The 15710-nt window shown below is 38.4% G+C and overlaps 2 protein-coding genes across 2 annotated transcripts; both read right to left on the bottom strand.

Moving 5' to 3' along the window:
- Nucleotides 1-1250: 1250 nt before the first annotated feature.
- On the bottom strand, nt 1251-8941 carry slc35a2 (solute carrier family 35 member 2). Its single transcript, XM_030784628.1, has 5 exons — nt 8675-8941; nt 7056-7238; nt 6530-6681; nt 5653-6368; nt 1251-1338 (listed from the first exon to the last, which is right to left on the bottom strand). Exons 1-5 carry the CDS (start codon nt 8745-8747, stop codon nt 1311-1313), a joined length of 1152 nt encoding a protein of 383 aa, XP_030640488.1. The 5' UTR covers nt 8748-8941; the 3' UTR covers nt 1251-1310.
- A 3683-nt stretch (nt 8942-12624) lies between these two features.
- pim2 (Pim-2 proto-oncogene, serine/threonine kinase) lies at nt 12625-15112 on the bottom strand. Its single transcript, XM_030784038.1, has 7 exons — nt 14916-15112; nt 14440-14540; nt 14279-14329; nt 13634-13854; nt 13321-13490; nt 13009-13185; nt 12625-12867 (listed from the first exon to the last, which is right to left on the bottom strand). The coding sequence occupies exons 1-7, from the start codon at nt 14977-14979 to the stop codon at nt 12725-12727; spliced, it is 927 nt and encodes a 308-aa protein (XP_030639898.1). The 5' UTR covers nt 14980-15112; the 3' UTR covers nt 12625-12724.
- Nucleotides 15113-15710: the final 598 nt, after the last annotated feature.

Here is a 15710-nt window from a genome sequence, read left to right as displayed (position 1 = left end):
GTTACACAACGTGAATATTTTATCATATAATTCTGATTAAAAGGAAGCGACGCAACGGATACTGTCTCATTTTTTACGGGGGGGCAAACCGCCAAATGAGTGCAAGAATCCCCCCCCGCACTCAGCACTGGAATCATTTGACCATCAACACCAAATTATTATTTCGAAATATAAGATCTTTTAAATTATGCTTCAGGTTAATGTCTCGTGAATAAGCGAATTAAACAATCAGTGAAGCATTAATTAAGTGAAATATTCGAGTTATATGTTTTATTGTCTTCTCCAAAATTTGAAACGAAATGATGAGTCATTTGTATGTTACACACACTCGTATCAAGGTAATCTGCAGTACATCCACTAAATTACGTGAATTTCTAAATTCAAGAGTTATATTTAATTGTAGAGTTGTACGAGTACATTTTCATAACGTTAATTTAGAACAAGCTGCCATGAAATGACTGGATTTCTCAAAATTCCAAAGGCCCCTTTAAATGCCTCTTCTCCCAATGGATGGCCAGTACTCTAGCCTTGTGAGGTATGACCAGCTTTGCCCAGCAGATGGCCCAAGTGAACAAAAAATGACACCATCAAACTGTATACATCATAAAAATCTGCAAGATTCATGCAAATTACAAAGGAGAAAGGAAGCACCATTGTAATACCGTCAGTTTACAAAGTTATAAAATTAGCACCATGTAAGAGTATGATCGGTTCAGAGAAACAAGTGTCTTTTTATGAAAAAAAAAATGAAATGCGCTCTCTTCATATTGCGCAAGCCGCAAAGAAATGCTGAAATTTCACTGGAAGGCCACTTAAGAGTGAAATGTGCAGAATTCATTAGGTTTGGCATGGTTTTCGTAACACTAAAAAACGAAAGCAAAGGACTAAAACGTGTGTACAGGTACATGGAGTAAGGGGTTACAAACATACACAAACATACAAAAGGCCAAATTGGTAACTCAGCAAAGCATACACACACATGCTGGTAGAAAATACATAACGCATGAAAAAGCAAGCTTAAAATGCACTTAAATTCATCGAAGCAAAGCATCGTGTTCAGTTTGTAAAGGCAGCCAATATGTCACAGTGTGATTTACAAGAAAGTCACCGATTAATGTTTGAAAGCTGTGGAGTGTTTTACATTAATAACATTCATATATATAAAAGATATCTAAAACAATTATAGAGGGACAAATAAGGCACTTTGTCCAGACAATTCTCATTGTCTCCTGAGGGCACGGGACCCTTGATGGCTACACGGTTCTCAGGCCTGGTTCTCTCATGTCACTTCTGCTGATGTGGTTCCTTCTTCAGCTTCCCTTCTCCTTCTCGGCAGCTCTGAATTCACGGGGAAAAAAGAGAGACAAACACAGTGAATGTCCTGTTCACACAGAGAATCATCTTTTCAAGACATCCCTGAACACAGAACCTATTTGAAATTCACAATTCGAATTGCTACAAACAGTGGCAACAGTTCAACTACACATCCAAATCGGTATTCAGTAAATGTTCCATAAATCATCGTCTTAGAGACCTTCAGAGGCAGTTTGAAAGTGTGTCCTGTTAGAGTCCACTTTATTTCCCATGTCCTAAAAATCTACCCCAAGGTCATTTCGTCAGCCATGTTTAAACAGGGAGAACGCACATGCTGTATATGCTGTCTCCTTGAGTGCGCTGCCACATTTGTAAAAATAAAAGCTCACCAGGAAGACTGTGATCTGCTTAAGGCAGGCCCTTCTGGTATTGACCAGATTTTAATAACCGTGCAGCCGTTCAACTGAAAGTGAAACGGTATGAAAGAGAAAGCTGGCAGATCATAGTGGTTATTACTGCAAAAACGAGTTTTGCTGGCAAAAATGATATTATAGTACTAATTAACAGGTGAACATAGGTCAAATCACGTTCAACCCCCATAATACTTATTCAAAATGCCAGTCATTCTGCTGACGAAAGATAATGTAAGTTATTGTTTGTTTTGACTGAAATCGTCTTACCTTCATTCTGTGAATTCCCCCTCCCTCTACATTAATGCCACAGATTACAATACTGTGTAATGAAATTTTATACAGCTTTCTATGTTGTTCTGCACCTCATGGAGGTGCTCATCCAAAAAAAAAAAAAAAAGGAAAAAACATTAAAGTCATTCTTGAAGCTCACAAAAACTCAGGAAATGATCACTAATTCATATCATTTATTGTATACCTCAAGAACGAGGCCACTATGAGAAAATAGCCAGCTGACGAGCTGGTAATTAAAGTTTTTGTATACTACTCACAAAAAAAAACCATTAAAGTATCAGAGACATAGTATGACAGCAGAGCTTTTACTTCATGAAGAGACTGGAAAGGTGAAGTGTTGACAACTTCAGTATGGTTTCTGATTCTGTCATTCAGTTCACTCCTGTCTGTTGCAATTCACGTTGACAGAGGAATTAACTAGACATTTTAAATCAGGGCCATGATCTTTTTTTTTTATCTCGTCCTGCTCCTTTAAAACACTGGTTTTGTCCTTCAGCACTAATGCAAGGGGCTTTCTCCAGTTCAAATGTCTAACTGCTGGCTTTCTTAATGAGCTCAAGAAATTACTCCATTCCTGTTGAAGATGTCAATTCAGTGCTTTATATAATGATATGGACTAGGATGTTGTATGGTGCTGGAGAAACAAACCATGTTTAAAAAGAGGAAGAGTAAAAAGCCATGACCCTGTTTATGACGAGAACTTTGTGCAATTACAGAGCAAAATCCATCGTGTTCAGTTTTGACACACATACTGGTTAGCTTCTTCATTCGTATTCATTAATCTTATTGGGGCCATGCTCTGACCTTCCAAGCCTAAATTCCAAAATCTTCCATTGCCAACCATGAAAGATTTACGCTGAAGTTAGACTTGTGCACATGCACACCACAACAGAGCATGACTTTCTCAATGAATACAATGACACGTAATAATATGTAAAATTGAGGAGAACAATAGGAACCCCAAAGGAAAAAAAAAAAAAAACCCCATGATTATTTTTAGCTGCCTGAGGATGTCCAATCAGGATCAGAATACCAAATGGCTCTCAGAGGAACCAATGACTGACTTCCATCAAGTGAGATTGTATTTAACAAAGGTAATGCTAGGGTTCACAGTAGAAATACATCCGAAAATCAGTTCCCCTTAAAGGCGCTGCACTTCTATTTTGTTGTTGTTGTTGTTGTTACATTGAAAGTACTTATAAACAATAATTTCAGAATGGATAAAATCTCACGAACATGTATCCTGTCAGAAATCCATAGCAGGTTTACTTTATCATGACCTAAGACATGCATCTAAATCCCAAAAACCAAACAGAAAGAAAAGTATATGCACAGGACCATAACCACACCCATTTAAATCCCAAACCTCAAACACCTTTTTCATTTTTTTTTCCTTCACCATTTGGTTAACAAAAGCATGTTCTGAAGAACATACGTTCTTTCAAAAGACACCAAAACATCAAGTCCATCTCAATGGAAGTTTCTAGTTTTGTTCTGTGTTTTCTTTCTTTCGTTTTTTTTTTTTTCAAAGACATGTTTTTGGCGTATGAAATATCAAACGTCTGCACAAAATGGGCACTATAATAACTTGAATGGAATATCTTCAGTTTTTTCCAGAGCAAACAAAACATCTAAGTCATAATAATATATTGATATTATGAACATTTTTTTAAAAAAAAAAAAATTCTATCAACATTGGTACTGTACAGTCACAAGTGAATTTTGGAAGGCACAGCAGTATCCTATATTAGCACATATGAAACACTACTAGCCAAACACACCACCCACCCCAACCCCCACATACACATAAATACCCCAACCCCTTCTTTCTTTAAGGTGCCATTTCTTTGTATAATTGCCGTAAGTCCCTAGTCTGAGGTGCACTGTACATACAAAAGCTGAGGTTAGAAGAGAACAGAAGAGAAGTATCAAGCAGTGACGGCCATATCCACCCTGCAGCAGAACAAGTGTGTTAACAATGATTTTTTTTTTCCCCCGTCCTGTGATGGGCATGCTGGAACAAACATCAAATAAGCATAAAGTATTTGTATTTTAAGCGGTTAATCAACTTGTCATACCAGTCTAAATCAATTAGATGTACGATCCTTCACTCGAAAGTTAAAATCATTGTTTGCACCTGACGGGCGACAAACCAAGGTGACTAATGGCGCTGCCAGTTTTCAACCGACGACTCATATCTTTCATATTTATCATAAAGAAAAGGTCAATGGAAGATATTGCTTAGTGAGATCACTTAGCACATTGCCGTTGGGACAGGAAACATCGTTACTTAAATTAAACCTTTATCTACGACAGTCTCGGGTCATGCTACTTTCAGTACGGCTCAGAGCTCAGAGTCAATAACTTTGCATTGGTATAAGCAAATTCAAAAACGTGTGGACATTCTGGGAATACAAACTTGTTTCCAGGTGAGAATGCCAAGAGTATCAATAAAATTACACTAACAGACATAATGGCATAATCCAAGTGAGGATTTTTTTTTTTTCTTTTTTTTGGTTCATTTCATAGAAATATATTATCCACAGTTAATTACAGAGGGTATTTTGACAACTTCCTTCATTTTTAAAAAGGAAACTATGTTCTACTTACATCTTTCTTGTCTTGATTTTAGGAATTTCTAATATATATATATATAGTTTGCTGTATAAAGGCAAAATGGAGAACTTCCTAATTCGGACTTTTTGGAGCCAAAGTCCAAGTGAAAGAAAAATGAGAGGACTGTATATAGTTGGTATGTGTCCTACTTGTGGTGGAAGCTTAAACTGACTCCAGTACAAAGGAACTCCAGAGCGCTTTAGAAAAGGCTGTTATCATAAACTTACACATTAAACCCAGGGTGTGTGTCTCAGCTTTTAACCTCTCAACTTGGAAAAACTCATGCACAAAGTGATGGACAAAATTCTACACAATTACGCTTAAGTGAACGTTATATTCTCAGTTTTCTTAACAACCCAGCACTTGTTGTCAATACTACAAAGACCACGGTAATCGTTCTGATCTAATGCTGCCTTACGAACATACCTCTCAAAAGTACTTTTAAATAAAGAGAATGAATTTAAACATGATGCATTTTACATGGCCAAATCCTACTGATTACATGATAACATCAATGTTATCCAAGCATTCCATAAGGCTTTCGTTCTTTTTGAGAAAGACTGATGTTTAAGGCAAATAGTAAATAGATTAATATGCATTAGTGTGAGATTAATTCACTAAATGTGGCAAACAATGATAAACAATGATAAAAATGCAACCTTACATTTAGTTCTTGTGCTTTCCAAACATACTGAAAAACAAATGCAAAACCAAACAACCAACAAAGTCTAACTGCATGGTTTATGATCTGACCTGAGTAAACATATGGATATCCCTATTAATATCTTATCAGCGCTACCCCAATAGAGGTCCCACACCCTTTTTTTTTTTTTTTCTTTTTAGTTTGATCAATATTTCCTTTGTAAAAATGAGGACAGGTTCTTGGAACAAACAGAAAGAGGCAGAAAGAAAGGCGAAAGAGAGTGTTAGAAATCCAGTAAAAGGGGTGAAGTGACGATAAGAACAGGGGAACAGGACACAGACAAGCTTGCAGATGGCTCATTTCACCACCACTGACTTTGGGAGGAAAGCATCCATCTCCGAATCTCCATGCTGGCTGGATACGCCACTCCTGTTGTGGTTGGCGGAAGAGAGAGAAGCACTAGTCGGAGAAGGAGTCGCTTTGGGCAGACTGTACATATATACAGCTCCAATGACCATCCCAGCGCCAAGTGTGAAGACTAGGTCCACATGGAACCCAAAGAGGTAGACAGAAGTGACAGTAGAGACGATAATGGAAATGGAGGTGGCGAACCCTTTCAGGATATTGTCAGCGTATTTCACCACCACCGCAACCAGTAAGCCCCCAAAGGCTTGGTTGAAGATAACCCCCCAAACCATGGACGTGTAGCCAAAAAGGAAGCCCTTCTCAGCGATAGCTGGACCATCGTTCCACCACATACCCAAGAGACCCAGAGCAGTGCCGAAAATGCCCAGTTGCACGTTCCTAAGCCACACTGAGGCAGAACTGCCTTTTAAGATCTTCTCGAAATAAACCCCTGCAAAGCCAGAGGAAAGGCAGGACACCACCACTGCCACGAGTCCTTTGGCATAGTTCTGGCTGGTGGCCGATACTGTCGTCTCTTTCGGTTTTCCTCCTTCCTGCTGCACCTGGACGACGGCCACGCCAACGAAGAGCAGGAGCAAAGACACCCACTGAACCTTGGACAAGCTCTTCCGTAGCATCATCACAGAGAAGAGAGCTGTGGTCAGGATCTTCAGCTGATACGTCACCTGGAGAGAAAGACAGAAAGCGGGGGGGGGGGAGGAGAGAGAGAGAGACAGAAAGAATGTTTATAGTGGCTTCAACAAAAAAGAGACAAAAAAAAACAACATTTCCTACCTCTAAGACTGATTGTAAGCACTTACAAAAGGATAACGTAACAGTCACTTACTTGGAAAGTGGCTGCTGGTAAGTTTGAGATTGCCACATACTGAAGGTTGTTCTGCAAGGTGTAGATGAGGGATGGCACGGCTAGTTTCAGAGTGTCTCTGTATTGGATTATTATGGAGTCGTACAGCAACGTCACAAAGTCCCTAACGTTCCCTGGTAAAGAAAGGGTTAAGAAGAATCCACACTCAAAGCAGTGAAGATACATAGTCTTTTGTATTGTTTTGATTGCATTATAATATTGTCTCATATTGTTTAAGAATGTGTGGTTCAAACTAAAAGCCAATATCACTTCTGATACTTCACTAAGATTACACTACAGGGTTTTAGAATAGGGTTTAATAATCGTACATCGAAATATTCGATTGAACTCAATTAGTATTTAACACTGTTCACACTATTCACAAAATCTTATTTGAGTATTAAATGACATATTGCTCTGACATATTCACTGTGATCAGACTCTGGAAATGATAAAATACTGAACATGAAGGGAGACAATATTGAGAAAAGCATTAGTGGGAACTCACCTCTCTTCTGCAGCATGATGATAATTAGGCACGTGAGGACCTTAAGGACCTCAGCCATGACCACTGCAGATGTTGTGAAAAAACGGTCGCCAGGCAACGTCCTCACATAACGGATGCTTAAGATAAGAGAGGCATTCTGGATCACCAGAACTGCCAAACTGGCGTATTTCAGGTTTTTGTTAACTGTCGAGAAAAGGAGAAAAAAAGGGAATGCTGTCATCAGACAGATTTCACAAGTTTTTTTAACACATGGACAGTGTGCGACTCTAAATGCGTTAAAAATGCTTAAGAAAACAGTACTGCCTGGATAGGAAAAAAGTAATAAAATCAGTTTAATGTTTAACTTTTAGTTGCACACACATTTACTGGGCATTCGGTACGACGTCACCTAGAAGGATGTTTAAAGTTTACTTTACTCCACCTTGTCAACACCTCGGTGATTCACTCGCAAATCCTGAAAAAACTCAGGCGGTGATGCAACAGCAAAGAGTAAGAACACTGTTTCCCATCAGTGATCACACAATAAAAGGTTCAAAGTAAATGGAACAACTGCAAACACTGCTGATAAATTAACATAATCTCAAACAAACCAGTTGGTTGTTTCTGGCAGATTCCTGTGTAGCTGCTAGGGCTAATTATGATGGATGCCACAAAGTGATTTTAAACCACGTGCTGGTGTCTGGAGCAAGTCTGAGTGCTTAGGAATAAAGTTTTAGGTTTTTAAGCAGGTAAGCTTCATATTAATACTGCATATTGCTAAGCAAATAAGGAGTAATTGAATAACTGAACCTGTATTCAAATATGATATTAGATAATAGACTGTGACATATATCCAAGATCTACTTTTTAAGAGAAATAAGCCAGTTGCTCAAGTTACGGAAAAAAAGGAACAGTCATATCCTGTTTTTCCAGTTTAATAAATAGCTGCTGTTACAGAATTGACAGGTGTGATGTAAGCAACTAAACCCAGTAATCCAGAAGGTGATGAAAAAAGTGTCTCTGTTACTCGAAGCCCTCTTTGGCCCTTCAGCCCCCTTCCACCATCCACGTCATCTTAAGCACCTGAACGTACAGCTAGAGCGTCTACAGTTACCGTATTTTATGGAAGTGCACATCTTACAGCCTTGTACTAAGATGTAGAGGTGCCTAATTAGAGATAGCAGTGCTGCCGTGGATTTGCTAAAGGGCTTGATTGAAATCCGTCCGATGCACGGATTAGTGCCATCATTAATAACTGATTAATCCTGTTACTTGAAGACCATTTGACAGATACATCCTACACCTAAAATGTAAATGAAGTGACCTGACCCAGCAAACGGTTAAACTTTGTAGTTAGGTCTTCGTGATGAATGATGCTGTATAAAACATACATTTCAAAAGAGCTGGTTCTAGTGTCAGTATCTGTAGGTATCAAACCATATCATATTGTTGGCAAAGAGTACTAATATAGTTAACGTGCGCATAAAGAATAAACATTCTGCATCAGAAAGGGGTAACATTCATACTGGCTGTTTGCAATCAGGTAATCACGTAACAATCAAGAAAGTTAGGAAAATGTATTTTAAATTCATCGTTAACCGACAAGTGGTTGAGATGTGAAATAACGTGCTAATTCTTACCTTCATTTTGCCTGCGGGAGGGTGCCTTGTCTTCACCCGCTCCTGAGCCTGGTCCTTCGTTTCCCGCTGCCATGTTGGCATTTGACGAGTTAGCTACTGAGCACTGACTTGGCTAGTTGATTTTCTACGACTCTGCTTCTCGGCTAACCCTCTGCCTCCAGGTTAAAAACGAAGACTCATAGAAAAGGTCCCTCAACATTAAGTGACAGGCAGTCCGATATCTCCTCCATGGGATAATCCCAGATACTACAGAAACCTAAATTCTGTGTCCAGTTGACGAGTAGACAGTTCCACCACTACAATCATTTCCTTGTTACATTCACCTAGTGGTCGTGTCTGTTTAATTGTCCAATCAGATATTTTTGCTCATACATTCTTTTCGTTTTGTTGTGAACAACTTACCACTTGGGATGTACAATATCGCCAACTACTGGACCGGAATGCTTTGGCTATTGCTTTTGCACAGTTTCTTTATCGTGCAGCTGTTATTTGGTTGTATGGTGCATAGTCAAGATTGGTAAATCGTTCCGATCTGTTTTAAAATTTTCACTCACGGCTATCCCACCAATCACTCAAGTATTAAACGTAATCCAGGTCTGTGGACTATGTGGATCTTCTGTGGTCTGTGGATCTACTGCCAGACCCACGATAATCGGTTCCACATAAAGAAAAAATCATAGCATTTTGATTCGCCTTCTCCAGTTACTTTTGTGGTGTGGCGGAAATTCATGTATGGTTCGCCAGTAAGGAGCGGTTTACTCTGAGTTGTCCATCCAGCAAGTAAAAAGGTGGCTGCACTTTACACAAAGGTGGATTTGTAATCTATCTTTGTCTGAGAACAAAGCTTTTGTCTTGCTCTAGGTATTGCTTACTTCAGCTGAATGATATATTTCTCATGTACAACCACAATTTGTTGAAGGAAAGCTATGCGTAAGATCACCACGTGGAAACATCGAACTTGTGCCGTAGTGTACAAGTTTAAGTTAAGATTAGGCTGTCTTTTTTACCTGTCTAACATTTGCAAATTTTTGCAGTGATGAAATTCAGTTTAATCACTAGGAACTGGAATATAATATGTGCACATAATACAATTTCAGGTGGTGAAACAATTCAAATAAACAGCTCTCCATAGCCTTTTGTCTTACTTCATTTCCGTTTAGCCTTAACACTGCTTCGTTTCAGAATCGTTAGGTAATAATTTGATGTAAAGCGGTTTGGATCGAATTAAAGTAATTTAACGCCCCCGCATCGTTACCATTTAGTTCCCTCTCCTGTTTCAGCCTCTAGAAATAAGCTGTCAGCATGTTGCTTCTGTTATGGCCACCAGAGAGCAGCAAGACAACAGTGAAACTGTCATGAACCTCAAGACAACCTAGTGACGACCCGTTCTGAATGGCAAATTAGAGTCATGGTGCTGATTTGAGACTCAGCCGTCATAGTAACGGTGCAGTTGAATCAAATTTTATCTCCAAAAATCAGATAAATTCTGTGGATTCGTCGTTGCTGTTGTTGTTGTCCACTAAATGCCATAAGCAGCCATTTGTTTACTATACTATACAACTTTAAAAAGAGACAGCGAGAGAACTCAAGCTTCTTACATTTGCTATCTATGTAAGGACTTGTTCAATGTGTCTCTATGGCACCTAACACTTTACTGAACAGCCTTGACTCCCATTGACTATTGACTACTTTATTTTCAAAGGGTGTTTTTTGGGGGGGGGGGCTAACCATCGACTGACAACTCAGAGTTAGTTCACTCAGAGTAAGTAGTAAGCCTCCTAAAAGAAGAGCCTTCTGTCTTCATTCTCCTAGCAAAACAAAGCACCAGGGCTCTTCTTTTAGGAGGTTTACTACCTGTTCTGAGTGAACTAACTCAGAGTTTTCAGTAAACTCGCTTTCTGGAACACCACCCAGGTTTGCACACACACAGCTGCTGGGTCCTTCAAATTAAATTTGTAAGAGTTGAATCTAACAACAGAACATTTTTATGACAGTTTAATCCTTTGATGACACATCATTCTTATGTCATCTCTTCCATGACACTTGTTTTCAGCAACATGAAATGACCCTACAGAATTATTGAATTCAGCAAAGGAATAACAAATAATTAGGATCTATCTGCCTGTCATCAGAACAAAATACCTTTTTTTGCTGTTAACCAAAAGACATATGTTTTGCTGTTTAAAATGATAATGATGATAACAAAAACGGTATGTTACTATCCAGGAAGTGTTTAAAAATATATTTTCAAATTAGTATCTATACGAGCAGAATGTATAAATAAAACTGGAGGAGACACACTAGAAACATCACAACACACAGCTATGAACTTCACTACTCACAACGTTGATTATGTAAAAGTAGTCCTATATCTGTGAGTGTGTAAAATTCTTTGTTAATACATAGACTGGGTATTTTGAAGTTTAAGCAAATGCAAATAAACAGAATGAGTACACGGAAGCAATTTTGAATTCAGAGATTTTCATTTTTAATTTAAATAAAACATGTGATGACTGCCACATCATAACAATACAATACACAAGTATTTACAACAAATATTGTGCAAACCCTGACTGACTGGTCAGGATTTTTGGAATGACAGAACTTGAATGACAACATGCCAGTTTGCCTTTCTTAAGTATTCAGTGTCACAAAAATAGACTAGTTGCTGTAATTAAAAATACCTAAACCTGTGTGCTTTTGATAAATTCAAAACTTAAATTCATCTTGACAGTAATTCTTGATGTCATTTCATTTTTGACCATGTAATTATGGTAAAAATATCACAACTCCAACTCAGACAGAACCACTTTAGCAAAAGCTAAAGCAAAGGCTCGATGCCAAAGTATTATGTACTTTCAAACACAACTTACATGAATTGCAGTTAACTTGTATTTATGGAATCTTGACAATGAAATATAAATTTGGTCCTCTATGTCCAGCTTACATGGGAAAAAAATACAATAAAATAAATATAGATGGAGAATAGCCATATGTAGTCTCTTTGGTTTTAAATAACAGCAATTGATTCAAATACTAAGGCTAACATAAATATAAATTCTGACCATCTTGACAAACATGTCTTGACAAACAGCTTGAGTAGTTTTTCTTTCGTCTGTGTTACATTGTTTCAAATCTGCTCATCTCTTCTCTTGAAGAGTAAACCAAACTATTTCTGTACAATTGTTTCTGAGCTGTTTTGCTTCCAGTGCTGGTCTGTTAACATTCTTTAGTTCTGACGCAGGATATAAAGGTAGTCTTGTAAGAAAACAAAAGTTAAACAAACAAACAGAGAAAAAGTCCCAGGCAGTTTTCAAGTGAACTGTGTCATTTAATCCAGTCAAGATCTTCAGGAATGCCATTCTCTTTTTTTCCCCTCTGTTGCCACTCCCAGAATCTACCTGAGAGGCACTTTAGGGCAATGGAGATGGGATTCATAGTGCTCTAGATTGTTATGTCAGAATTCCCACTAGGAGACAACTTGAAACAGAATCCTGCATCTATTTTCCCCCTTAGAACAAGGGTAAGAATACCACCGATACAGAAAACCTGTAAAACCAGGCATCAACATAGTCACACAAATGACTAAACCACATGACCCATTATGGCCATTTGAACAAACAAAACAAAACAAAAAAAAGATTGTTCTGGAAACTTCAACACGCCTTCAGTCCTTCATAAATATGTAGAAACGATCCTTCCAAAATAAATAGTAACATATGAATAATAAATAAAAGTTAAGGATCTCACAATCAAGTATGCAGCCACCAAGGATGTAGGTTTGGGAATGCGTACTTGAACAGTGTGTGTCTACAGCACTAGCACAATAATCCAGGGCTACATTTAAGGCAACAAACTCAGGGTAAAGATGACACTGTCTCTGCGTTTATGCCAGTGTTCAAAGGTGACAAATGTTTTCGATGTGTTTTTGAGAAATGCGTCAAATAAAGGACAGATGTGCAGATGAATTCAGAAGACAGAGCTTGAGTAATCCAGTGGGAAAAACAGCGGCATGTGAAGTTCTCCAAATATGTTTTAATAGTCCAGGATTCAAAGGCTTGGTGTGATGTGTTTTCCATGCAAATCTCCAAAGTCCTCTGAATTGTCCATCCAAGGATGCTGTAATATCTCCTCCAAACTTGGCCTGTCCTCTGGTTTGTAACTGAGGCATGACCTAATCAAAGACTGGCACTCTGAAAGAAAAAATGAATATTTTGTAAGTTACTGATTGTCATCTAAACATTTTAAGTCTCTCCATTGCAAATGAATGCACAATATAATAATAAATAAATAAATAAGACGAAAGAAAAAAAGGAAGAGGGATAAGACCTCACCGTTAGAGATACGTTTGGTGAAACTAGGAGTGGCTCTGACAATATCCGCATCCCTTTCAAAGGGAATGTCCCCACAGACCATGTCAAAGAGCAGCACACCCAGAGACCACACAGTGAGTGGGCGAGCATGGTACCGCTGGTGAAGAATCCACTCTGGAGGGCTATAAACTCTAGTCCCTAAACAGAGAGAGAGAGACAGAAAATGAATAAAGGAGAATGTTTTACAACTAATAACAATTCTGTGAAAAAAAACCCAAAACAAAACAAAGAAATCAAAGGTCATAGACTTCTCTGATGTTAAATCTCCCTCACCTTCAAAGTCTGTATAAGTAGAGTCTTTGAGCAAAGCACCAGATCCAAAGTCGATTATCTTAATGTCTCCAGTGCGGGTATCCACCAGAATGTTCTCATCCTTTATGTCTCGATGAACGATACCCCTCGATTCACAGAACAGGATGGCTTCGACAACCTGCCTCAGAAACCTGTGAATAAGCAGTAAACAAAAAAAAAATGAGTCTGGACATATTAAAACCAATAACTGTCTCTAAGAAGAAAAAGTCAGTCTACAGAAAACTAGATATGTTTCTTTTTTAAAAAAAAAAAAAAAAATCCAATATATATGTACCTCTGAGCAATAGGCTCTTCCAACGCTCCACGTTCAGTGATGAAGTCAAAAAGGTCCTGACAGGGTTGGGGTTTCTCAAACACAATTAGAAAACCCTGACCTGGCACTTCAAACCAGTCAAGCATTCGGATCACTCCCTTATGACCATGTCCAGCCACTGGTCCACCTCCCAAGCGTAGGAGAAGGGCAATTTCCATGGGAACAAGGTTGGGCTCATCAGGCTGTGATGAAAAGAAAATGAAATTACTATCACCATCAGACTGTCCCATATGATTGATTGATGTGGTAGGGGAAAAACATGCAAATGCCATTTATAAAGATATTCTTTTTTGGAGGGGGGCAAATACCACGGAGTTTTCTCCGTAGCTTGTGGGAAATTACGTGTACTTCCTGAATGGAGTGTTTTGAAAAATCCGTCTACGTAACTGTCCATACGTCACTGTACATGCGCAAAGGTGTTTGAGTAGCATATCTAATTTTAGCTACCAGTAGAGGGAGCAATCCTACTTAACGTTTAGGCTAGAAGTTTATGCACTGGAGACGCAAGAGAGTCTCACTCATGCCCGTATTTACTAGACCATGCTCAAAACAAACACACACACAAAAAAAACCCCAGTAAAACAATACTGAGTAATGCTTACTCACCAGTCGTGCCCATTGTTGTACTCTGTCACGAGATATTTGTTTGATTGCCACCTGTAATCAAGAAAAAAAAATTATACTTCTGTTTGAAAAGACAGGATTCTGTGTTACCGTCATGACTTTAGTAATAACGAAATGCTCGTGACACATTGAGAGTCGCTTACCTGTAGACCATCTGAGATACGCTGTCCAGCGAAGACGGACCCGAATCCACCACTCCCAAGAAGCGCACCATACTGATACTGTTTCTCAAAAGGCTCCTTAACTGTTCAAAAGAAGTAAAGACAAATGTAAGAATAAATACAAAAACAAAAATACATTTTTGTGAATTCTGATGGCACGTCAGTGAAATAGGGCTACTATGTTTGTGTCCCTTCGGAAAATGGTTGCAGTTTTAAGTGTAAGTAAATACCGAGGCACTTAAATTGCAAAAAAATTCATTTCTATAACTATTGCAACACCTTGCAAATTCACCACCATTTTACGGGTAAATAAGTGGGTTAAACAAACATAAAGCCACCTATATTAATCATTTTAACACTTTGCCTATCAAAGAATATAATGTACACGAATCAAGAATTAATTTGTTCATAGGGTTGTTAGTAGTTGCTGATACTATTAATTTATTGATAATCCTTACCAGTCTTCCCTCTAACGTCTTCTTTCGAATCCAAACAAAGATCGGCAATTCGTTTCTCCAGCATTTTAAAAATTCAAAAATGTGAAAAACACAACAAATCGCGAAGGTAAGATAGCAGAGGTAAGCCCCCTCAACACAGAGTATCCATTTTAAGAGAGTTTTGATTTGAATGTCGTAAATCCGAAAACCGTCAAAAATGCGTCTGTTGACTCAATCAACAGCCCGGTGTCTGTAAAGTAGACTGTCCTTCACAGAGTTTGTTGATGTTTTAAGTTTACATTTGTAATCCCGCCTACTCGAAGGCATCTGTCCAACCATTACCAATTTGCTCTCAGTGTTTTGAAATGACAACCAATCACGGTTGCTTAATTTGAATAAATGAATATTGATAAATGCAAGCGTTTCCTTTCTTAGAATTGAACGGCTAAGTCAACGTTCCGGTAAAACGCCGCGCTTTTGGCAGGAAATGTATTCTGAGGTCCGGATACTATCTTTGTGGTTGTTGTCGCGCCAAATACTAAGTATCCTATATTTGATGAGCTATTACAGAATATAAAGTCTCTGAATTTCAGCGAGGTTAGAATCCCTATCAAAAGTACCAAAAATGCCATCTGTTCAGCATTTAACAAGTCACACAAATTAGCTTAAAAATACTGTGCTATGCCCGCCTCCTTATGAAGTAGGGAAATTTGCGCCGAGCTTGTTTAAAATTACTTCACAACAACGTGGGCTAATAAGAAACTCGGGGCTGCCCCAGGCATTTTCTTTCCAAAAAATTTTTGGTTTGACTGAAAG

This window comes from Chanos chanos, chromosome 9 (genome assembly GCF_902362185.1).
Source record: "Chanos chanos chromosome 9, fChaCha1.1, whole genome shotgun sequence".
Lineage (NCBI taxonomy): Eukaryota > Metazoa > Chordata > Actinopteri > Gonorynchiformes > Chanidae > Chanos > Chanos chanos.
The sequence above is the reverse complement of the archived record's forward strand: the minus strand, read 5'-3'. Positions and strand labels throughout refer to the sequence as shown.

Bases quoted from the DNA above. Each gene is read 5' to 3' on its own strand.
- pim2 (XM_030784038.1), bottom strand. From the start codon at position 14,979: ATGCTGGAGAAACGAATTGCCGATCTTTGTTTGGATTCGAAAGAAGAC. The intron at 13,855-14,278 runs GTGAGTAAGCAT...TTTTCATCACAG, and splicing joins TACAACAATGGGCACGACTG to CCTGATGAGCCCAACCTTGT. The intron at 13,491-13,633 runs GTACATATATAT...GCTTATTCACAG, and splicing joins GAAGAGCCTATTGCTCAGAG to GTTTCTGAGGCAGGTTGTCG.
- slc35a2 (XM_030784628.1), bottom strand. From the start codon at position 8,747: ATGGCAGCGGGAAACGAAGGACCAGGCTCAGGAGCGGGTGAAGACAAG. The intron at 7,239-8,674 runs GTAAGAATTAGC...TTTTCTCGACAG, and splicing joins CTCCCGCAGGCAAAATGAAG to TTAACAAAAACCTGAAATAC. The intron at 1,339-5,652 runs GTCAGTGGTGGT...CCGTGAATTCAG, and splicing joins ATGGATGCTTTCCTCCCAAA to AGCTGCCGAGAAGGAGAAGG.